We start from the raw sequence: 25,905 nt of genomic DNA, 5'->3' as shown, positions 1-25,905 counted from the left end.
GCCAGGACACCCTCCTGGCCCCCTTCTAACGGTTTTATTCATGGTTTTCAGGCTCAGGGTAATTTCGAAGCCCACGTCTGAATTAGTGACGTTTGCGTGGATCGGACCCTAAAATTCTTGTGAGCATCACTTGGCGCCGTCTGTGGGAAAACTTGAGTTGAGACGTAGAGATGGTAGGCAAGAAAGGAAGTAGAAGAGCTACCTCAGCATCATCGCGTCCTCAGAGGGGACCCGAAAAATCTCATGTTGAGACAAGACAGGAACAACCGCGTCTTGAGACGAGACAAGAACATCTCGTCAAGAGACAAGAACCGAGCAGCCCCTTTGCGAGACAAGGGTCGAGCAACCTCGTCCTAATGAGAATGTGGGGAACTTGACCCTTGAACAGTTGGGCCAATTTATCACCCGAACAGTGGATGATGCCATGAAAAGGAATCAAGAGTCTCTGTTTGCAGAAGAGCAAGCCGCTCGCCAGGAGCGAGAGGAGAATGTAGAGGGCAGTCAGAATAGGATGGAGGAGACGCGACCCCTCCCAAGTGAGGAGAATCCGGAGATGGAGGAGATGTGGAGGGAGATAAGGATGATGAGGCAGCAATTAGGAAACAGAGTTGCAGCGCCCAAGAAAGGAAGTCCTTTTTCCCTCGCCATTTTGGAAGAGGGGCTTCCTCCAAATTTCCGACAGTCAAACGTTGGAGAATATGATGGACATACGGACCCCGAAGAACACTTGGGGAGATTTGAGAATGCGGCTCTGTTGCACCAATATTCAGATGGGGTCAGGTGCAGGGTTTTTCTGGGCACGTTGGTGAGGTCAGCCCAGCAATAGTTTAACACCTTGCAGTCCAACTCCATACGATCTTTCGAGGATTTCTCCGCTGTTTTCTTGCACAGATTTGCTAGCAGCAGAAAACACCAAAAAAACTATTTGAGCCTGTTTGTGGTGAAAAAACAAGAAGTTGAAACTTTGCGGGAATTTGTCCAGCGCTTCAACAGCGCAACTCTGGAAATACCAGCGGCTACCCCCGACATCATGATAAGTGCCTTTACACAAGGACTAAGGGGAGGAGAGTTTTTCAAGTCGCTGGTCAAGAAGCCTCCGTCGAGCTATGATGATCTGTTGGCTCGAGATGAAAATTATATAAACTTGGAAGATGCCCAACGGTACAGAAACATGGAGAACCGGTCTGGAGGAAGTAGAGTTGAGGGAGCAGAGAGAGGAGGAAGGAAGATGGGTGCGAGGGAAAGAGAGGAGGACAGAACTAGAAGTAGAAGACAATTCTCATCACATGTTCCTCTGAATAGAAGTCGGGATAAGGTGATGGAGGTGAGGGAGTCAGGGGAGAGGGGAGAGAAGTCGCAGAGGGTTGAGAGCTGTGCTCGGCCTTCGCGGGATAGACGAGAAGGATCCTCATCCAGGAGTCGACAGAGGTCTCGCTCGTCTCCTAAGCATGGTCAAGGCCCTCCATGGGTAAATCAGAGGATCGGGGAGCAGAGAGGAGAAGGTCAATGTCAAGATGTCCCTCAGGAGCTCGTCAAACCGAGGAGGAAAATGAATGAGGATAACCACCCTACGAGAGGAATGATTCATATGATCTCGGGGGATGCTACTAATGGAGACTATGGGCAAGCTCGGAAGACACATGGAAGAAAGTTAGAGAACTTTGAGATATCTATGGGTGCGGACTTACCACAAGACCCCGTCATCAGCTTTGGGCCGGAAGACCTCCGAGATGTTGTGACTCCACATAACGATGCTTTGGTGGTAACGGGCACCATTGCCAATTATGATGTGGCGAGGATATTTATTGATAATGGAAGCTCCGTGAACGTCTTGTTCAAGAGCACGTTGGATCAAATGAAGATGGAAGGGTTTGAGTTTGAGCCGGTATCCACCCTGCTGTATGGGTTTGCAGGACATGCCATCCTGCCTTTGGGTCATATTGTTCTTCCCCTATCCTTGGGGACTGATCCTCGGCAGGTAACAAAGATGATAGCCTTCACCGTGGTAGATACCCCGTCAGCGTATAATGGAATTCTAGGACGGCCATCCCTGAAAGATTTTAGAGCCGTAGCTTCCACTTATCATCAGAAGCTTAAGTTTTATGTGGGAAAAAGAGTTTAAGTCTTGTGCGGGGACCAAAAAGCCGCGCGTCGATGTTATGAGGGGGTAGTGAGGGAGGAGGGGAAAAGAGCACGTTTGGAGGTTAACATGATTTGGAAAAAAAAAAAGTGTGTGACTTGGTCCTGTTGAATGTACAAGAAGAGCAGAGGGGAAAGATGGACCCAGACTGGGATGGACCTTTCAGAATGATTGAAAATTTAATTTTGGTGCTTATTACTTGGAGAATGCTCAAGACAAGGCTTTAAGGAGTCCCTGGAATGCTTACCACCTTAGGGAATATCATTCTGAATTTTATCGTTGATTTATTTCATCTTTGCATTTTCCCATGTAATCAGTTGGAATGCAATAAAATCAAGTTCTTCTTTTCAATTCATGAATGTTGATGTATTATGAAAGTGAGAAAAATTAAATTTTTCTGCTAAGGCATCGCCGGGCAGAGGAGCAGAGTTGAGTAGGAGATAAATTTTATTTTCCTGCTAAGGCATCGCCTGACAGAGGAGCAGAGTTGAGTAGGAGATAAATTTTATTTTCCTGCTAAGGCATCGCCTGGCAGAGGAGCAGAGTTGGGGAGGAAAAAAATTTTATTTTCCTGCTATGGCATCGCCTAGCAGAGGAGTTAGAGGGTGGAGGTGTTGAATTTTTATTTTCCTGCTAAGGTATCACCTAGCAGAGGAGTTAGAGGGTGGATGTGTTGAATTTTTATTTTCCTGTTATGGCATCGCCTAGCAGAGGAGTTAGAGGGTGGATGTGTTGAATTTTATTTTCCTGCTAAGGTCTCGTCTAGCAGAAGAGTTAGAGAGTGGAGGTGTTGAATTTTTATTTTCCTGTTAAGGTATCACCTAGCAGAGGAGTTAGAGGGTGGATGTGTTGAATTTTTATTTTCCTGCTATGGCGTCGCCTAGCAGAGGAGTTAGAGGGTGGAGGTGTTGAATTTTTATTTTCTTGCTAAGGTCTCACCTATCAGAGGAGTTAGATGGTGAATATGTTGAATTTTTATTTTCCTGCTAAGGTCTCACCTAGCAGAGGAGTTAGAGGGTGGATGTGTTGAATTTTTATTTTCCTGCTAAGGTATCACCTAGAAGAGGAGTTAGAGGGTAGATGTGTAGAATTTTTATTTTCCTGCTATGGTATCACCTAGCAGAGGAGTTAGAGGGTGGAGGTGTTGATTTTTATTTTCCTACAAAGGCGTCGGCTTAGCAGATGAGTTATGAGATGATGAGGTAAGAGTTTTATTTTTCCTGCTAAGGACTATTTTAGCAGAGGAGTCAAGGGCGCGGGGAAGTGGAAACTATTTCCCTTCAAAAGCTTAGTAAAGGACCTTGAAGATGGGGGCGACGAGGGCATACTGTGTAAGGAAAATTTATTTCGTTTGGCGTTAACGAACAATGTTTGCCGCTGCAAAAATTACGGGGATCGAGAGCATGTTTGGGCATCAGGGCGAGCTGGCGGATGAAAGGCGAGCTCGGGTGTCGAGCGTGCTGTGGGCGTGCGGCGAGCTGGCGCGCTCGGCTGGGCGGGCGACACGGAGGAGCTTGGGCGAGCATGCGGATGGGCTCGGGCGACGCGGAGGAGCTTGGGCGAGCATGCGGATGGGCTCGGGCGAGCGTGCTGTGGGCGCGCGGAGAGCTGGCACGCTTGGCTGAGCGAGCGTGCTGTGGGCGCGTGGCGAGCTGGCGCGTTCGGCTGGGGCGAAGCGCTCGGCAGATGGCGAGGCGAGGGGCTCAGCTGGGGCGAGACGAGGGCGTGTGGCGAGGCGCGTAATGGCAGTGGCGCTCGGCAGGGACGCTAGGCAGGGGCGAGCGGGCGAGGTGCTCGGCTGGGGCAGGGCGGCTGGCGCAGGGCTCGGCTGGGGCAGGGCTGGCGCTCGGCAGATGGCGAGGCGAGGGGCTCGGCTGAGGTCAGGGCAAGCGTGGGCAGAGCTCGGCTCGGCTGGTGCAGGGCGAGCGTGGGCAGGACGGCAGGTGGGCGAGCTGGGGCTGGGCGAGGCCTTGAGCGTGCTTCGCGAGGCGAGCGCACCGGGCGAGCTTGGGCGGGGCTTCGACTCAAGCATGGGTGGGGAGAGCTGGTGAACGGGTTGGGGAGAAAATTATGTGAGGGAGAAGTGGAATTGTAGTAGAGGAGCTCAGACCAAATCTTACCATTCAGGAGGAGATTGCGATTTGATTTGATATCTTTCCCTTCGTAGCAGGATTGCAACTTGATTTGTTTCCAAATTTTTTGAGACTGACAGAGGGTGGGAAGAAAACGCACAACTCGCACCCGGTAACCCGAGGACAGTACAACTAATCGAACTTCGAACCTGCGATTCAGTTTGACTCGGGAGGGGGAGACTGATGATACCCCATGGATGGGCCCACTACCCGTGGCCCATCCCTAGCCCAAAAGGAAGACAGGCCCGCCAAGGGCCCTAGCCCAAATGGAAGACAGGCCCACCAAGGGCCCAAGTATTCTCCTATAAATACTAGGTTTGAATGTTCAGTTGATTCATTCACTATTGATAGGATCGATTAACGTATCAAGAGTGTTTAGAAGGGGGGTTGAATAAACACTCACAACTTAATATTGATCTTTATGAATTTTGAATTCAGTTTAGTGATAAACTGATTCTCGGAATCTTGTTGGTCAATGACAATCAGTTAAACTAAAGTAGTTGCGGAATATAACTGACTGACAGATAGAATACGAAGCTGAAATAAAATGCGCAAGGATTGTTTCTGGATGTTCGGAGATTTCAGTTACTCCTACGTCACCCCTTCTATCACAAAGATAGGATTTCCACTAAAAGACTTTGATCGAATACAATACTTGTACTGACCCACTTCAGTTATGATTTACCCAGAGCCTAAACTGAAACTCTTAGTATTACAAAATATTCTCAGTGCGTAACTGATCTTAGCACTATAGAATTAACTGATTATTACAAAGTGCAAGTGAGCTCAAATTGTAGCCTTGATTGCTACGAATAAATCAAGTAAGAGTGAGCTGAGATTTTGGCAGAGTAACAGCAAACTTTGAATAGAATGATCTCCCTATCTTTTCAGCTGTTCTTCTGTCATATTTATAAGCTTCATTTCCAAAGGTAATTTGATGTATTTGAATCTTTATATCCGTTGATTGCTTCTTTATTATTCCTTGGGAATTGTTTGCTTCATTTATTGTAATGCGGCGTCTTAACTGCTTCAGCCGAAATACGTTGTTCTAAGCTGCATTGGTTGAAGTGCGGCATTTTGCAATCTGTTATGTCTCTTGTTCTTTCCCGAGTCATGTTCAGTTGAGGGATGTTTAGCTTACAAAGCATACGACTGAATGTATTAACTGATCAGTTTCCAACTGATGCTGATTTCAGTTGTTAAGTCCAGTTACTGAATGTAATTACGCGTATCAGTTTGTCGAACTTCAGTTTTCTTGATAATTTGATTTGTATTTTCAGTTGGTTCATATTTTGTCAAACGCCGGAATTTAGTTTCCAACAATTTTCCCCTTTATGGTGTTTGACAAAACTGAGTAAACAATAACTGAACATCTGAACCAATTGTAGATAAAATTTCGACCGAACTTCATTGTAGATAAAATAAGAGATTGATCAGCTGAGAAAATAACTATTGAACTTCGTTGTAGATAAGATAACAGATTGATCAGCTGAGTAATAGTTTATACTATTTTACAAGAAAGATTTTCTCTTCAACTAGAGGATTTCTTCTGCTGTTCTAGAATCTCCTTGATATCTTCCCCCTTTTTGTAAAACAACTCCATTTTCACGGATAATTTTCGAACATCGGTTGACAGAAAATTGACAGAGTTGGATATGTTTTCAACAGCTGAGGTTATAACAAGTTGAAGCGCATCTATCTTTCTGGATACTAGTGTTTCCACAGCATCAACTCTTTTGCCGATAGAGTCTTGAGTCACTGAGAGACTTTTAACCAAACCTCTGTTCTTCTGAATATCTCCCACTGTTCGAGAGAGAGATGTTAAAGCATTCTGAATTGCAGTCAGTTTCGGAGAGTATGTTCCAGTTTCAGAGAATGCTCTAATTGAGTATGCTTAATCTTGTATATATGATTCATCATCTCATTTATATTCTGCTGAATTCCCTTTATTTCTTCAAGTACGTTATCAAGATTTGTAGAAAGGTGAGGCTGAGACTGACCGGACGTTCCTGGTTCTTTCAAGGTTTGATCAACAAGAACTAATGCTTGGTCAGTTTCCATTGTTTCAGCAACAGTGTGAGCTGAAATGTAAACATAGTCATTTCTTCGTGAATTTGAAGTGGTGAAACTGGATTTTGATCAACAGATATCGCTTGGTCAGTTTCCACTGGTGCCTCTTGCTGAGAATTTATCGAACTTGGTTCTGGCTCCTTTGTTTGAAGGAGCAATCGACTCTCCACATTATCAACAACTGCTTGACCTGAAGATTTTTCTAGTTCATCCGTTTGAGTGACTTGTTCATCAGAGATTTCTGGCTGAACTGGTGTTTCTTGTTGTGCTTGCATTAAATCTGGGACTGGCTCTTCAGCAGCAAGTGGTTCAACTAGTTCTTCAGATGATATCTGAGCTTGTTGTTCTGGTTGTTCAGTTGAAAGAGCAACTGATTCAGAATGTATTTCTTCTAGCTGAGCTTCCAGAGCTACAGCCTGAATCATTTCATCAATGTTTGCAAAAGATAGTTCAGTTTCAGAATACAGTTGATGTTCAACCTAAGAAGATGGAGGCATATCCTGAACTGACTCTTCAGCAGCCGGTTGTGTACCTGGCTCGTTCTGTTGTGAGGAGGATGAATCTTTTTCTGCATTCGAACTGGAGGATTTGGAGGATTTTTCAGGAAGAACTAATTCCTGATCTTGTTCCCAAAATCTGATGTCCCTTTGTAGACCACTAAGATCTGCGTCCAGTTGGGTGAACACAGCTCTATCATAATATGCAGTTGGACTTGTGGGATTGTAGTTGGATTTCAGCTTTGCCACCATTCTTGTCAACTTTTTGGCTCGAACTTGATCAAAGAAGTATTTTTGTCTTTCCAATGCCTGAGCAATGGTAGCAGCTTTGACAATTCTCAGCACAATTGTTTCAAGTTTAATAAACTTTTTCAGTTGGGATCTGTGATTCAGTTCTTTGGCAAAAATTTCAGTTCTAAAACTCTTCCAATTATCAAAATATTTTAACTTTGATGTGGCAAATGCATTGACCTGTTCCCAAACCAGGTCAATGTGAGTTTGAATGACATTGGATGGTCTTGGTTCTTCAACCAGCTTGCCTTTTCCTTTGTCAGTTGTGAGAATGTGAGGGATATCCAAACCAGAGCGAGTGGTGTCTACTGGTTCCCTCAATATAACGCCTTTGGATCTGACTGGAGGGAAAATGGTAGGACAATTTATCTGAGTTAAGGGAGCTTTTACTTTAGCTGGTGCCTTTTCTTCAGTAATTGACTCACCAGGTGGAACAACCTGCAAAGGTATAGCCTGAACAGGCTGTTGGGCAGTTGATTGAGTCAATTTCTCAGTTGGAATGAATTCCACAGCTGTTGTAGGTTTAGTTCTTTGCGTCCTTGGTTTCTTGATGAGCTTCGGAGAGAGAGTTTTCTCGGAGTCGGATTCAGTCAAAATCAATTTCCTCTTTGTTGTTTTTAGCTGAGCCAAAGTCTTGGCTTTCTTGACTGATTTTGGAGCGGCTTGCTGAGCTCCAATTTCCTGTTTGATCTTTACAAATTCTGTAGGAGAGATATCTAATCTAGTCTTTGGTGGCAGAACATTTTTCGCATTAAAGACCTTGAATTTTGTTGTCTTTTCTGAATTATCAGCCACTAAGCCTTGAACTTTCAGCAAATAGCTTAACTGCACTGCAAAGCCTTTGGACTGTTTGGAAGATAGGAACATATTTTTCAATATGTTGAATAAGAGATGCTTCCAGTTAAATTTTTGTTCAGTCATGATGATGGTGGTGATGGCTTGAAATTTCTCTAACGTTAGTGCTGCGAAAGATCCTGCTTTCGCCAATAAACCCTTTGCAATAATATCCGCAATACTAAGATCAGCTTTCGACCGACCTCATTAAAAAACCTTAAATTAAATTTAGAATAATTAATAATGAATTTAAATATTTTTGTTTGAGCATCTTATTTCCGTTGGGCACAGATTTGTATTATTCTGCATGCCACCATCTCCACAAATCAATAAAGAAAAAGGCAAAAAGTGACAATGATTATATATAAAATTTGCATAGATAATATACATAGTAAAAAAAATACATATTGTGGGAAAGGCGGGATTTATATTTTAGCGCTTGCATATTCCGGAGTATTGAGAATCATAAAACGTGTTTAACCATCGTTAATTATTTGATATTTGTGTTTGGATTTGATTGGATTAAAAGTAATTAAGAAATGGATTAAAAAATAATAATAATTAAGATTAGGTCCATACTTAAATACAACATATAGGACCAAAATTTGTAAATAAAAATTTTTAACAAAAAAGTATTCATTAATCACAATGATTAGTGGATTCCATGGAGTGTCTTTAATTTAAGCTCGCAAGATATATTATAAATTTTATTTAATGATTAAATAGGCTTATGTGGCAATATACGAAAGAATATAATATATCTAAAAAATTATCAAGTTTATATTTAGGGTCAAGCTTGGTTCGATTTCAGATAAAATTTCAAACTACATCATATTTGATAGATTTTAAAAGCAAATCAGACCATGAATATTTTTTTAATCACCAAACCAAACCATGGATTTTGGTTTGGTGTGGTTTTGATGACTAATTTTAATTTTTGAGTTTTATAGTGAATTAGTGCATGAGATATTGCAATTTGGAAAAGTGGCCATTGAGATTTGATAGAATTTGAGTGATCGTCGATGCAGGAGCGGATGACTAAGTTGGTGCTGGCTGGCGAGGATGGACGGTTCATGGTAGAAGGCACTTATTCGAGTCATTCTAGTATTTCCGCATTAAATAAATTTGACTTTATTATGAATTTTTAAATTTTTTAAATATAGTTTTTAAGTTAAAGGCTATTTTAGTATGTGATGGAGATGTCAAATGATTAACTGCTTGAGGATTTGTTTTTATTATTTACGATGACGAATATATATTTTTAATAAGTTTGTATTTTCGAAATCATGATATTATTTTTAATAATAATAAATTTTAAAATATCGAATAATAAATGGTATTCAAAATTTTCAGGCCAATAAATACATGGTATTCGAAAATCTAGTACAAGACATGTATTAATTTGGAAAATTAAGGCTGATATATCGATCAACTTGGAAGTAAATATTACATACAAGACAATTTTTGCTCAACAAAGAAGCTAGTAAATTTCAGTGCAGTCTAGGTACATCATAAATCTGCACAAGAAAGCAGTCTACATTTAAAAAAATTTTAAAAATAAAATAAGCTCTAGTACTCAATTTCAATCTAGGAATTCAAAACCAAAATCATATATGCATGATGTCCACCCCCACTGAATCCCTCTCAATATCCTGTTTTCAACAAGTTTTAAATTTATGAAGATATATTTAAAAATTTGGTCCTCTCAAGGCTTTAATTAAACAATAAATTGGATTGATGCATTGAAAAATCGCATGTGTTAATCGAGCATTTCTTCTCTTCTTTGCTAGTGTTGAATAGGAAAAACAAAACAAAAACTAACTTCTTGAGCCTAATACTAATCTGTAATTTTTAATGGGATCCCTAGATAATTGGCATCTTTCCAGCCTCCCTGTTTTTTCCCATAAACTAGATCCAGTAGGGTTAACAAGATACTAGTGTTAAGAGTGATTATAAAATGAAAGGGAAGGATGGAACACTGATACGATTCGGTTCGTGTGATATGATAAGTAAATGATATATAATAAGACTCTTGTTAAGTAGTCATGCATTATGATAGGAACTCTCAATTCTCTAGCAAATATAGCCATTTTCTTTTTCGCTTGTTTCAATTGTACTTATAATTCATTTGATAATTTTCTTAGTCGATGAAATCGTAAAACTATATGATTCATCCGAAAAGAGCGTGATAAAATGAAAGGTAAAGATAAATAACATATTGTGATAAATTATATAATGTTTTGTTTGATTGTAAATTGTTTGAGTATTTTTTTAATTATATTTTGATTACTAAAATACCCTCGTCATATATTAATTATATTCCTAAAATGATTGAATACATAATTAAATTTTCTAGAATTAATTTATTTTAAAAAATTTAATAAAATTAAAATACTATAATAATTATTAAATTTTCACTAGTTTTAATTACCGGAAAAAAGTAAAAAGTTAATTTATATTATAGAAAATAATTAAAATTTAATAAATATATAAATATGCATTTATTGTGATAATTAAAATAGTAATACGAATTTGAATATTAAATAACGGTTGGTAACAATTATATTATTACTGTTAAAAATAATATATTAAGAATAATAATTAAAATATGATTAATAATAATTAAATTAGTTATATTATTAGTAAAATTATAAATTATATTTATATGTTATTTAATTTTTTCAATTTATAATTATTTTAAAATTTAGGGTATTATAGGAAAATTTAAATTAATCAAGCACTATTCCTCTTACTCCAATGTATTATATAACCACGTCCAATATGAGAATAAAAATGCCTAAAGTGCGGGCTGAACGAACGGGCCTATCTCAGTCTTAATCATGCTTATCAAACACTGATAAGTGAATGATTAAAAATCAATCCTCACTTATCATGTACATTGTCTTGATATTACTTAAAATTGTATCAGATTATCTTTAATAATTCTCATATGTGGAGTCCACGAGAAAAGTCATGGACTCAAACGTAAGAATAAACGTGGATTGTTAAGGTTACACATGGGTGATGGCCCGACTCTTTGGAGTTTACTTTTATTCTTTTATCTACTTTATTTATCTTACCTAGGTTTTTATGTTATAATTTGAGTTCGTATTAAAAACATAAATATAAAATTACATAAAAGTTTGAAAATATATTCATTTGACTGGACAACTATTTCTAACGGACCCTTGTCGATATACATTTACGCTGAGTTGGATCACCATTAAATTTTTAGACAGTACAAACACTACGTAGAATTTACATCACATGGTCTTTTTTGTGCTATAGATGGGAATGGCCCATATTAAAATTTTATATGTATCAGAATTACTTTATTTAATATTAAAATTTAAAAATACCGGTGAGTGGGACTGGCCTAAGATTGCAGAAATACTATGGTTAGTGGCATTCGGTATAAAAAAAAAATCAAAAATTTTAAAAAAATCAAGTTATTAGATGAAAACCAAACTTCGACAAATTATTAGAATAAAACCCAAAACATACCATCTTACACGATCTTAAATGGTCTTGACAGGTTAGTGTGACATTATGATCCAAAAGGTGCATAGTCGGTAAAATCTGGATACTATCTAGCTATGACTAATGATGTTGAAAGTAGTAACACAGAGCAGTGCATAATACACAAGTGCTTCCAGAAATTGCGGGGTATGTTGTTACCGAGTAAGATCACAATTCATTTATAGTGTGCTATTTATAATGCCTTAGCAGTTGGAGTGCTATTGGTGCGACGAGGTCTCAAAATTGATTATGAGTGTCTGAGATGCAGAACTACCCGAGGATTGTGAGCATGCATGCATACAGGTTTGGAAAGTAAGATCCATTTGGCCTCTGTTCGGTCTCGCAGGGAGGTAGGTATTCCCGTTTCATCTGGATGGTATAAGGTCAATGTTGATGCAGCTATCAACTCACTTTCCTCTTCCTCTGTCGTCGGGACTCGAGAGTCTTTGGCTTGTGGATACAGACACCACCGACTTAGTTTGTGCCATTGAAACTCCAGGGCCTTTTTCTAGTGAGGCACCAATTGTAGCAGATATCAACAGTTCATGTTCGATACTTTTGGGCTTTTTTTTAAAAATAAAAATAAAAAAATTAATAAAGATGTTTTGGTGGAGGAGTTGATATTGTAGACCCAAACCTTTCAATGCTTTTGCACATTCTTTTAAGAACCTAAATATGGGTGAACGAGGCCTTTTAAAATCAAGTAGATCTTCGGTTTAACGATCTCACGGATCTATATAATTAACAAAAAAAATGAAAATTTTAATGTGAAAAATAATAGTTTGGACATAACAATATAGATAAATGAAATTCGTATGTTTTAAAAATAAATTAGATTGTTAAGTAATTGAGGAGTTGAGTGTGAAAGCTTGTATATCAATATTGAACTATTAAAGTCTCAAAAAAATATAAAATCAAACATGGAGCAAATTCTATTGTATTTGTCAATTACAGATTTGACTCTATGCCTTGCCAACTTTCAAAGTTGGATCATGCCATTACGCCACATCCAACTACCCTATTCGTTTGAGAACGAGAGGTCATGTTAATTGGAGTTGTTGGATCAATTGAATTTGGGTGATTTAACAATAGACTACTGATTATAGATGATTGTTTAATAAGGCTGCGTTTGGTTTGGAGGATAAAATAAACTAACGATAATAAGTAAACTGGATTAATAAGTGAAAGAAAATAATATTTCCGAATTTAATTGATATAATCTTTTTATTTAAATTATTTCCCTAACAATATCTATTCTTTATTGATTTGATTGAATATAATATTTAATGTGATTTTGTCTTTCTAAGATGATGAGATAATTATGGAAATATACGTTAGATGTGATATTTATTATAATGATTTAATGAGATATGATATCAATGTTTAAATAGAGTTTATTTCTAATAAAACTCTTACTTCCCTTGTTTAATAGGTTTCCTTGTGGAGATAAAAGTCTATATCTATAAATAGGAGATCAAGGACATTATTGAAGGTTGCTTCATCTCGACAATATACACGCATATTTCACATTGTGAGTTTCAGAGAGAAAGGTCATAAACGTTGATGCTGCTTTGGGAATTGTCGTCGGACGTGTTGCCTTGAATGTTGGAAACATCTGCAGACAACATCCTTAACGAAGTTGGCTGAAGAGTGTTTCTGTGACTCCAGCTTTTGGCACACGTTTCTTTTGCTTTCTTATTCACGTTTTAATATTGTTGGTTGTTTTTAGAAAATTTTATTTTCTCAAAGTGTTGAGGAAATTGATTTTCGTGAGAATCACTAGTGATAGATTTTTGTAAACGTTTTGGTTTTCTAGTGATAAATTTTTGCCCTGAGGCACCTGGTGTGCTGTCGTTGACCACCAAATTAATTCCTACTCTTTTGAATAAAAACGAGTGTAATGGTGAGCAGGGTCGAATCCACAGGGAACGGAGGATGATTTCTTTCGAGCAAAATGCAAATAAAAGGGGGAATTTGTTGTATTTGAATGAAATAAAATACTAAATTAAATTTAACATGCAAGAAGAAATAACCAGTGTTCTAAAAAGCCCGCTTAAGCCTCGCTTAAGCACGCTTAAGCTTGGAGCTCGACAAAAACGCCCCGTTTCGAAGAAAAGCGGAAAAAAACGGTCAAACAGGCTGTCAAACTACAATTGGACCGAATTAAGCGTAATTAAGACTTTAATTAAGAGCGCCTAAACACAAGTAATCACGTCTGTTTATTTTTTATTTTTCTTATTGTGAACTTATGTTTTTATTTTAAAATAATAAATTAGGTTTATAATTTAGATGTTTATTTTTTTAATTTTAATTATGATTAAGTGTGTATGAAAATGATTTGACAAATATTTAGCATTTTTTAATGTGTTCTAGTTGCAAAAACAAATAAAGATTGTAATTTTGAGATTTTTATGTTTTTATAAATAGAGAATTAATGCATCAGACTTAAATTTATAATATTTATGCATTATTTTATCTATTTATTGGTGTGAGATAATTACAATTACATTAAAGATAAAAAACGCTTTTTCACGCTTAAGCTCGTGCTAATCTCGCTTAAGCTTGAAAAGCTTGAAGCTCGACATCTACGCTTCGGGACGCTTCGCGCTTTTTAGAACCTTGGAAATAACTAATCAAGATGAATAACTAATGAAATGTAAATTAATATTACCAAGCTCGATTCAAGGGATTTCTATTATTCAATTGTATCACTGTTCATCGACTAACATATTATTTATTCATGTAGTTACAAGTAATTAACCTTAGAATTATAGGGATAGCCTCTAAAATTCTTGCGTTTTCCTAATTTAATTGACCAAACCCAGCATCCAGTCAAAACTTATCAATAATTAACTGGGCACGATAGCGTTCCATATTAATTAAAAATATCATTTTCGTTTTGTGAAAACAGTTAATCCTAAATCTAACAACCGAGATAGCTGCAATTGATAGATTGAGTTTCGTTGATTTATTTAGATTAAATATGCTATGATAGCACAACACACCTAATCTATCGCTACTCATGTATCAATCGTTCATGACAATTACGGATCACTGAATTCATGGATAGCAGTAGAAAATTATATATCAAATTAAATTGTCAGATTAATCAACACACCACTTTCATATAAATAAATCATAAATCAACAAATACTTGAACAAAACACGAATATTAAATTAAATCACAAAAGCCTCACAGTGATAAATTGAAATAGTAAAAATATCCCCTGAATAGAAATAAAACTTAGCCTAAAAGTGTGGAGAGAGTTGGAGAGAAAATCCTTGAGCCCCTTATTTCTTGTGCTTCACGTGAGATTTTTTTGGAGAGGAGAGCTGGGAGCTTGTGAGTTGAATAATGAAAAATCTGCTGCCTCCTTTCTCTTTTTGTTTTCACGTGAGATTGGGGTAGTCTTTTTGGGTCTAAATCTAAAAAGCCCATTAATCTATAATTAACCTAATTCTTAAAATATAAAATAATAGATACTATTTTATTTAGATTTCCCTTTCTTGCAATTTTTGGCAGCTGAAGTATCGTCATAAGGCGTGGCCACGCCTTATTCCAGGACTTCTTCTGGTTTGGTCATTTACTTTCAACTCTATCTTGGAAACTTCAAATGTGACAAACATCACCTTTTTAGCTCAAATTTGCTCCAAGATCGTAAAAGTTCCTCCTACAATAAAATTACACAAAAATGTGTCAATTAAACATATCGGAGGTTAAAATAACGGGAAATATGAAAATAAAATATTAACTATTACTAGCCTATCAAAATCTCCCACACCTAAACTTTGCTTGTCCTCAAGCATAAAATAGATCAACTCATTATCTCAATTTTCGTCCTCCTTCCGCTTCCTCTACTTATCCAAAATATTTTTCATGCAAGAAGACATTTTAATTTCAGAACACCTCACAAAATAACATCATGAACAATCACTGCAATCAGAATGTGTAGAAAGTAAAATGCATGGGATTTAACAACTCCTCACAAGGTTCGCTCATTCCGCTCATTAGTGTCTAGGAAATATATCAACAAACTCTCATGTCAAATCCATTGAAAACTCTTACCATAGGCTTGCAAATATATCACATCCTTCCACTAAATGAATGAATTAAAATACACAAACAAAAAGGGCTACCAATGGGTTGTAACGTGGCTAGGAGTAAGGTAGGATAAAAGGGAACAATGAGCTATGGAATTGGAGAAATCATATGCACTTTTCACAAAGACAATTGCATCCAAATAATAACATCTTCAACCTCGTTATAACATCAAGAGCATTTTTTTTGTTTTTGTTTTTTTTTCCGGCTCTTTTTTTCCTTTCTCACTTCGTCTACTTCTCTTCTTTCTTTCTCTCTCTTTTTTTTTCTGCTTTTTTTTTGGTTTTTTTTTTTTGTGTAGACGATGACTATAAGGATTTGAGATTGACTAAATCCCAACAATTCACACTATTTTGGATTGAGTGATGCTATTTGTGAAAAGCTTACATGATTCTCCAATTCAAGGTTCAAAACGGGGGATAACCAACAAAAAAGATTTATCGCGGCTTGTAATGTGGTTATTTTTATTCAAAGAAAAAGGCTGAGGCTCAAAATTAGTTCACTAGGGGTCTATGAATCAGGGTAGGCTCAAAGAACGGCTCAGATGATGCGAAAGAAAATGGTTTAAACCTAATGCCCTTATCATTTTGTCTATGCACCTAATCCACCACAAAGTGTTGACAAAGACATGTATAACAATGCAAGTTCTAGAAAAATTAACAATGCAATGACAACACACAATCAAATAAATTGGAGCATGATATCATGATTGCTCATAGGCTCAAAGCTCACCAAAGAAAAAATATAACAATTGTGTTAAATCCCACACATTTGTCATCTCTAACTATCATCAAGAGCAACTTATTCATAATGCAAACGTGAGAATGCAAAAACATTTGCACACAAAGAAAACATCATTATTTTTTTTCCGCATCGGAAGCAATCAGGATTTAGAAGAAAGAGATAACAAATGAACTAGATGCTAGGAACTAACAACGTCACTAATTTTTTTTTTAACTTTTATGCAAAAAATGAGAAGAAAAAAGAAATTAAAACGAGAAATAAGGCAATATACCCTCCCACACCTAAATGTGGCAATGTCCTCAATGACATAAAATTAGATGCACAACATAGACAGTAAAAGCAAGCAAAGAAAGTTAGAGAACTCCCCTGAAAATTGTTGGGCATCATAGAGCAAGGTGTCCTATTGCTGTGGAGGACGCTGCTCTGAGAGAGAGGAAAAAAAAGTAGGTTAAATTTTTTTTTATTAAATTTTTTTATTTTTTTCTTTAGGAAAAGGAAAAAAAGAATCTCCCAGCAGTAGAGGTATATGAATAAGGCGTGGCCACGCCTTATGTGAAAACCTCTACTGGAATTTTTTTTAAATCAGTAGATGTGTTTCAACAAGGCGTGGCCACGCCTTGTGCGAAAACCTCTACTGGAATTTTTTTTTTTGCACAGAAGTATTTTTCTTATAAGGCGTGGTCACGCCTTGTTAGAAGACATCTTCTGCACAAAGGTAATAAAAATTGTACTATGTAAAAAAAAATAAAAATAAAAGAAATTAAAAACAATAAGAACAAGAAATTTGGCTTGCCTCCCAAAAGCGCTTGATTTTTAGTCGTCAGCTTGACCCTCAAAAGCACTCATTCAAAGAGCGGCTTGTTAGAATTTTTATCAGAAATTCATGTTTTTGCACGTATACATGAATATAATATGCGGAAGCTTTAATCGAGAATTACCTCCAGCCATTGAAAATTTGTTGAAGCTTTCTGATTTCCTTTAGATTGAAGCCTTCTAAACACTCCAACACTCCTTTAGATGGTGTATTTTCTGTATGAGATTGTGTGTTTAGGGACCTCAATGCCTTCGGTATTTATAGGCACACTCAAACCATCACCGAGTGTTTTGGGAGCGAGATTCAGAAGGAGTATCATGTACGCATCTATCTTTCTTGGCCGTCGCCAATATCAATTTGTACACGTCTCTTAATATGTGTCACGTTTTTCTTACATTGTCCCACTTGACACATATATCTCATTTACCATAAGAAAAAACAAAATACATGAATCATGGCGATAGGTCATCTTATAACGAATATTATCTTCCATGTATTACAATGCATTATGTCTCTCAATTCTGTATAACTTAATAAATAAACCTTATGTTTATTCGAGGTCCAACTTAATTGATATTTCTCAAATCAATAAATATGTGCACAACAAATATGAGAAAATATCACATCATAGTTTCATTAACTTTGTTCTTACAACAAAATTACATAAAGGAACCAAGTCCCATTCTTTCTGTATGATCCTTAAATTTCAATGGTGGCATGCCCTTAGTCAAAGGATCCGCAATCATCAATTCAGTGCTAATGTGCTCGATAAATAACTTCTTATCTTTAACACGTTCTCGTATGGCTAAATACTTAATGTCGATGTGCTTGCTTCGACTACCACTTTTGTTATTTTTAGCCATAAAAAGAGCAGCTGAATTGTCACAATATATTCTTAATGGCCTAGATATAGAATCCATAATCCTAAGCCCTGAAATGAAACTCTTCAACCATACACCATGTGAGGTTGCTTCAAAACAAGCTACGAACTCAGCTTCCATAGTGGAAGTAGCAGTCAATGTCTGCTTTGCACTTCTCCAAGATACAGCTCCACCAGCTAGCATGAAAATATATCCTGAAGTGGATTTTCTTGAATCAATGCAGCCAGCGTAGTCTGAATCAGAGTAGCCAATTACTTCCAAATTCTTTGTTCGTCTGTACATAAGCATATAATCTTTGGTCCCTTGAAGGTACCTCATTACTTTCTTTGCAGCTTTCCAATGTTCTAAACCTGGATTACTCTGATATCTTCCCAACATCCCAACAACAAATGCAATGTCAGGTCTAGTGCAAACCTGAGCATACATCAAGCTTCCGACAGCAGAAGCATAAGGAATGTTTTTCATTTGTTCCCGCTCTAGATCATTCTTTGGGCATTGGCTCAAATTGAATTTATCGCCTTTCACAACGGGAGCTATACTTGGTGAACAATCTTTCATCCGATATCTTTCTAAAACTTTGTTTATATAGGTTTCTTGAGACAGACCTATAATACCTCGAATTTTGTCTCTATGTATCTTAATGCCAATGACATAAGATGCATCACCCATATCCTTCATATCAAAGTTTTTAGAGAGGAATTGTTTCACTTCATATAACAGACCCTTATCATTGGTTGCAAGTAATATATCATCCACATATAGAATAAGGAAACAAATCTTGCTCCCACTGACCTTCTGGTATATACATTGATCTATGGGGTTCTCAACGAATCCGAATGAAGAGATAACATCATGAAATTTTAAATACCATTGACGGGAGGCTTGTTTCAATCCATATATAGATTTCTTAAGCTTACAAACCAATTGCTCACCATTACTAGAGAAGAATCCTACAGGTTGTTTCATATAAACCTCTTCCTCTAGTTCTCCATTGAGAAAAGCTGTTTTCACATCCATTTGTTGTAAATCTAAGTCAAAATGTGCAACTAATGCTAGAATGATACGAAGAGAATCTTTCTTAGATACAGGAGAAAAAGTTTCCTTGTAGTCGATTCCTTCATGCTGATTGAATCCTTTAGCAACGAGTCTTGCTTTATACCTTTCAATGTTGCCTAATGAGTCTTTCTTTGTTTTGAAGACCCATTTACATCCAATGGCTCTTACACCATCAGGCAACTGAACAAGATCCCAGACTCCATTAACTGCCATAGAATTCATCTCTTCTTTCATAGCATTAAACCATAGCTTTGACTCATTACAACTCATGGCTTGTGAAAACGTTTCAGGATCATTTTCGGCTCCGATGTTAAAGTCTGATTCTTGTAAATACACAACATAATCACTAGATATTGCTGATCTCCTTATTCTAGTAGATCTCCTTAGGTTGTTTGGTTGATCAACAATTTCTTGTTGTTCATCATTAACAACTTGATCTACTGGATTTTTATCAGCAATTTGTGGAACTTCAGTAATTGGTTGTCTAACACCCATTTGGTCTTGAGGGGTGTGAATAACGACCAATCTGTCATTTGAATAAGAGGATTGTTCATTAATGTGATCATTCTCAAGAATTATGTCATTTGAATTATCACTCCCACTAATCAAATTATTCTCAAGAAATTTTGCATTTCTTGATTCCACAATTCTAGTGTTGTGAGATGGACAATAGAATCTGTACCCTTTGGATTTTTCGGCATACCCAATGAAATATCCACTTATAGTTCTTGGGTCCAGTTTTTTTTCATGTGGGTTGTAAACTCTTATTTCTGAAGGACAACCCCAAACGCGTATATGTTGCAAACTCGGTTTCCAACCTTTAAATAACTCAAATGGCGTCTTTGGGACAGCCTTAGTTGGAACTCGATTTAATATATACACAGCTGTCTTAAGAGCTTCAGTCCACAAAGATTTAGGAAGTTTAGAGCTACTCAACATGCTCCTCACCATGTCCAATAATGTTCGATTTCTCCCATCAGCTATGCCATTCTGGTCAGGAGAACCAGGCATAGTATATTGGGCAACAATCCCATGTTCTTGGAGAAACTTCGCAAACGGACCAGGTGCCTGTCCATTCTCAGTGTATCTACCATAATATTCCCCACCTCTATCAGTTCTCACGATCTTAATATGTTTTCCACATTGCTTCTCCACTTCAGCCTTAAAAACTTTAAAGGCTTCTAGTGCTTCGTTTTTATTATGAAGCATGTAGATATACATGTATCGTGAATAATCATCAATGAAAGAGATGAAGTATTTCGGACTTTGCATGTCCATATCTGGACAACAAATATCTGAATGTATGATTTCTAATATTTATGTACTCCTCTTGGCACCCTTTTTAGACTTATTGGTCTGCTTTCCCTTAATGCAGTCCACACAAGTCTCAAAATCAGTAAAATCTAAAGTACTGAGTACTCCATCATTTACTAATCTTTTAATTCTTTCTATGGAGATGTGTCTCAATCTCCTGTACCACAATATAGAGGAATCTTCATTTATAACACATCTTTTAATACCTCTTTGAACATGCATAGTGGTGTTATTATTTTGTAAAGAAATAGAGAAAAGACCAGCAACCATTGTACCATTTCCAATAAGATTTGATTTATAAAACAAATTTATTGATTTATCCAAAAACTGAAAGGAATAACCAAAAGGTACAAGTTTTGATACTGAAATTAAATTCCTAGAAAAACTAGGAACATAAAAAGTCTTTTCTAATTTTAAAATATAACCACTATTCAACACTAGGCAGCAAGTCCCAATAGCCTCCACATGCGAAGACATCTTGTTTCCTGAATAGATGCTCCGCTCATTTCCTATTGGCTTCCTTAGTTTTTGCATACCCTGTAAGGTATTTGTAACATGGATTGTAACACCAGAATCAATCCACCATGTGTTATAAATTATATCTACCATATTAGATTCATAACAGACAAATGAAGTAGGAGTACCTTTCTTTTCAAGCCAGTCCTTAAATTTATTGCAATCCTTCTTAATGTGTCCCGTCTTTTTACAGAAGAAACACTTGGATTCTTTCTTTATGTCAGGTTGGGGTGAAATTATTCCTTTCCCTTTTCTTTTGACTTTGGCTTGCTTCTTATACTTTCCTTGTGTGGTCATAAACACATTATCACTTGTTTCCATCAACAGCCTTCCTTCCTCTTGAACACACATGGTCATTAATTCATTGATTGACCATTTATCCTTATGTGTGTTGTAGGAAATTTTGAAGGGTCCATATTGTTGTGGAAGAGTGCATAAAATGTAGTGCACAAGAAAAGTTTCAGACATTTCCACTTCAAGTGTCTTTAGCCGAGCCGCTATATCCCGCATTTTCATTATGTGCTCTCGCACACCTCTCACACTGGTGAGCCTTAATGAAGAGAATTCCATAATTAGGGTGCTTGCTAGAGCCTTATCTGAAGACTGAAACTGTTCATCAATAGCCTTCAGTAATTCTTTGACATAATTATGCTGATCGACAGAACCACGCATACCAGCAGAGATTTTGGTCTTTATGAACATTACACAGAGTCGATTAGATCGCTCCCATTTTTCATAAAGATCAACATCATCCGGAATGCTGTTTTCAGTAATAGCAGATGGTTCGTCTTTCCGTATAGCATAATCAATATCCATCCACCCTAATTGAAGAAGAATTCTTTCTTTCCAAATTTTATAATTATCGCCCTTTAGATCGGGAATGTCACATTTCATATCAGAAAAAGTCGCAGGTTGCATAACTGCACAAAATATCATATGCTTAAAATTTTGAGACAATATCATGTTTTACCAATGTAATTCATGTTTTAAAAATCTAGTGACATAAAATTTGCCTGTGGGCTAAAATTTTAATTCAATAAGATTTTTTTGTAACTTTATGATAAAACTATCAAAATGTATTTTCCTTAACTCCTGTGGGTAAATTAAGAAAAATATAATTTGATATTTTAACCTAATTAGTTATATAAATATAATAAAAATCCCTGTGGGGTAAATTTTATTATGTTTATATAATTAATTACAATTGATGTCCATTATGTGATCCAAATCCACTTAATGCATAATTTTTCATAATTAAGGATGCTGTGGCTATTCCTCAATTATTTAAAATTATACGGTTCACTGGACAAAATTTTGGCTTTACTTAATGCTTTATATAATAATTATTTGGCAATCAACACTTTCCAAGAGTGCTCCCAGGAAATATAGGTAGTGCTAAGACCCTTCAAATACCCAACTCCTAGACAGAGCAACGTTCATCAGGGAGACCAGTGGCTAGTCAAGGCAATTTAAACCGATCTATGAAGAACTCCCTCAGATTCATGTTTTCTTACGTTACTTTATAATTATTATTCAACTTAATTATCCACATTTATGTGAATCTTTATAAGCCAAAATTTTTCATATTAAATAACTTTATATTCACATTTTTACTTAATATGAACAATTACATTCCCCATCAGTTTTTCTCTTCAATCAGAGTAGTGATAAAGTGAGGATCACAAAAATGTGGGCTCCTCATCAGTTTTTCTCTTTTATCAAAGTAGTGATAAAGTGAGGATTATTTGTTCATTTGTGAATATCTGAAATATTTTATTATATTCACATCTTACTTTATATGTTCATTTCAAATTATAAACAACTTAATATAATTTAATATGAACATAATGTGAATATTGATGTACCAATTATTTTTCAATACAATTTGCATTAAAAAACTTAAAAAATAAATGCAAACATAATATTAAATTTGCAGGTCCATATCAAATAAATATCCATAATATTTGACATAATATCTAACATGCAAAAATAATTTTTAAACATGTATCGAAAATTACACTGAATTTAGAAATATTATAATTTATTTCCTAATAAATTTATTTAATAATTTATTATTATTATTAAAATAATAATAAATCATTAAAATTTAAAAATTTGACCGAAATGTACATTATTTTATTATTATTATTATTATTATTATTATTATTATTATTATTATAAAATAATAATAAATAATAATAAATAGTTAATGCAGATCAACCAATTTGACCAAATGTTATAAATTGATGTGGGTCCCACTAACTTGATTTTAAATCCATTATTATCCGACAAAAAATTGAAATGAATTGAAAATTTGGTACGTGTGGGTCTTATTTTGTAATGATACAATTGAATGCAAAATTATTTTGCTCCACACACTTACACGTGAATCGAAGAATCTCATGCATTTCAACTTCATGAATTTCCACAATCATTCTTCCATCTTTCTTCACACACGCAACCGATAATTTTCTCTCAAAAAAACAAATTTCTCTTTTAATTTTCATAAACTTTTCCTTTCGAGAACTTCAAAGTGCAACGTGAAGAAATTTTTCGAAGAAATTTCAGGTACGTAAATTTCTTAATATTATTATGTCTGATCTTTAAATTTTAAGTTTCTTACGTAAAACTTAAAATTCTTTTCCCAAAATTTCATGATATGAAATCAATATTTTCAAAGCAGAGGTATCACTGCTCTGATACCAAATGTTAGAATTTTTATCAGAAATTCATGTTTTTGCACGTATACATGAATATAATATGCGGAAGCTTTAATCGAGAATTACCTCCAGCCATTGAAAATTTGTTGAAGCTTTCTGATTTCCTTTAGATTGAAGCCTTCTAAACACTCCAACACTCCTTTAGATGGTGTATTTTCTGTATGAGATTGTGTGTTTAGGGACCTCAATGCCTTCGGTATTTATAGGCACACTCAAACCATCACCGAGTGTTTTGGGAGCGAGATTCAGAAGGAGTATCGTGTACGCATCTATCTTTCTTGGCCGTCGCCAATATCAATTTGTACACGTCTCTTAATATGTGTCACGTTTTTCTTACACGGCTGACGCCCAAAGTACGTGTCATATGACACCATAAATGGGTCTTGGTTCCATGTGCCCTCGAGTTTGGCTTGATGTATATAATGTAAGCTCGTCTCCTCAACAAAACGTGACTTTAAATAATAGGCATGAGATGAGAGTATCATCGTTGGCTCTTGAAGAACAAAATCTGTTGAAATCGGCAATGGAGAAAGACAAGGATCTCCTAGATGTATGTATGATAATATTATCGATGAGCTCAAATCGATAGTCTCAGGAGCTTGTTCATCTCTCAACTTCATTGGTGCCTCATCTTCGTGTGATATTTCTTCCAAAAGTTCTTCAGACTGAGGTTCAACAGTTTCCTCATTCAATGCCACACGCTTGTTTACCATATCATTCAATCGACTTATGATTATTTCAAGACTACATCCCTTATCTTCTTGATGCTCAAAAGGTTGGTTAGTAAAATCAGATTGGCTAATTTCTAGAAGGTATTGGTGGCTCCAACTCTGCAGCGAAGGATTCCAATATTGATGGTAGTCAAAGTCGGCCATATCATTTAGCAAATATATCACACCATCTTCATGTCGACTAAGTAATGGACTACCAGTTGTCAGTGCTCCATTAAATACCCATCTTCGTGTAACTGCATCCAAACCTTTAAGGAAAATTCGAATAAGAACATAGTTAGAAAAATCATGATTCCTGAATGTTGTTATTAAATTATTGAATCTCTCCCATGCTGCGTAGAATGGCTCTCTGTTTTGTTGGGCAAAAGTTGTGAATATTTGTCGATGAAACATCTCGAAGTATTTCACAACAAAAAATTCTCAAATTCTTCTTCTCTCGATGAATCACCTGTAAGGGAAGAACAAAGCATAAAAAAATAACGAAACTCGAAAAAAATTAACCTTGCACCGTTCCCCGGCAACAGCGCCAAAATTTGGTGTGCTGTCGTTGACCATCAAATTAATTCCTACTCTTTTGAATAAAAATGAGTGTAATGGTGAGCATGGTCGAATCCACAGGGAACGGAGGATGATTTCTTTCGAGCAAAATGCAAATAAAAGGGGGAATTTGTTGTATTTGAATGAAATAAAATACTAAATTAAATTTAACATGCAAGAAGAAATAACTAATCAAGATGAATAACTAATGAAATGTAAATTAATATTACCAAGCTCGATTCAAGGGATTTCTACTATTCAATTGTATCACTGTTCATCGACTAACATATTATTTATTCATGTAGTTACAAGTAATTAACCTTAGAATTATAGGGATAGCCGCTAAAATTCTTGCGTTTTCCTAATTTAATTGATCAAACCCAGCATTCAGTCAAAACTTATCAATAATTAACTGGGCACGATAGCGTTCCATATTAATTAAAAATAGCATTTTCGTTTTGTGAAAACAGTTAATCCTAAATCTAACAACCGAGATAGCTGCAATTGATAGATTGAGTTTCGTTGATTTATTTAGATTAAATATGCTATGATAGCACAACACACCTAATCTATCGCTACTCATGTACCAATCGTTCATGACAATTACGGATCACTGAATTCATGGATAGCAGTAGAAAATTATATATCAAATTAAATTGTCAGATTAATCAACACATCACTTTCATATAAATAAATCATAAATCAACAAATACTTGAACAAAACACGAATATTAAATTAAATCACAAAAGCCTCACAGTGATAAATTGAAATAGTAAAAATATCCCCTGAATAGAAATAAAACTTAGCCTAAAAGTGTGGAGAGAGTTGGAGAGAAAATCCTTGAGCCCCTTATTTCTTGTGCTTCACGTGAGATTTTTTTGGAGAGGAGAGCTGGGAGCTTGTGAGTTGAATAATGAAAAATCTGCTGCCTCCTTTCTCTTTTTGTTTTCACGTGAGATTGGGGTAGTCTTTTTGGGTCTAAAGCTAAAAAGCCCATTAATCTATAATT

The 25,905-nt window shown here is 36.1% G+C and overlaps 1 protein-coding gene across 1 annotated transcript; it reads left to right on the top strand.

The window, feature by feature from the left end:
* Positions 1–424: 424 nt before the first annotated feature.
* On the top strand, positions 425–2,122 carry LOC140806852 (uncharacterized). The gene is made up of 2 exons (XM_073163372.1): positions 425–810; positions 892–2,122. The coding sequence occupies exons 1-2, from the start codon at positions 425–427 to the stop codon at positions 2,120–2,122; spliced, it is 1,617 nt and encodes a 538-aa protein (XP_073019473.1).
* Positions 2,123–25,905: the final 23,783 nt, after the last annotated feature.

This window comes from Primulina eburnea, chromosome 12, assembly GCF_022965805.1.
Source record: "Primulina eburnea isolate SZY01 chromosome 12, ASM2296580v1, whole genome shotgun sequence".
Lineage (NCBI taxonomy): Eukaryota > Viridiplantae > Streptophyta > Magnoliopsida > Lamiales > Gesneriaceae > Primulina > Primulina eburnea.
This window is presented reverse-complemented; position numbering and strand designations above follow the sequence as displayed.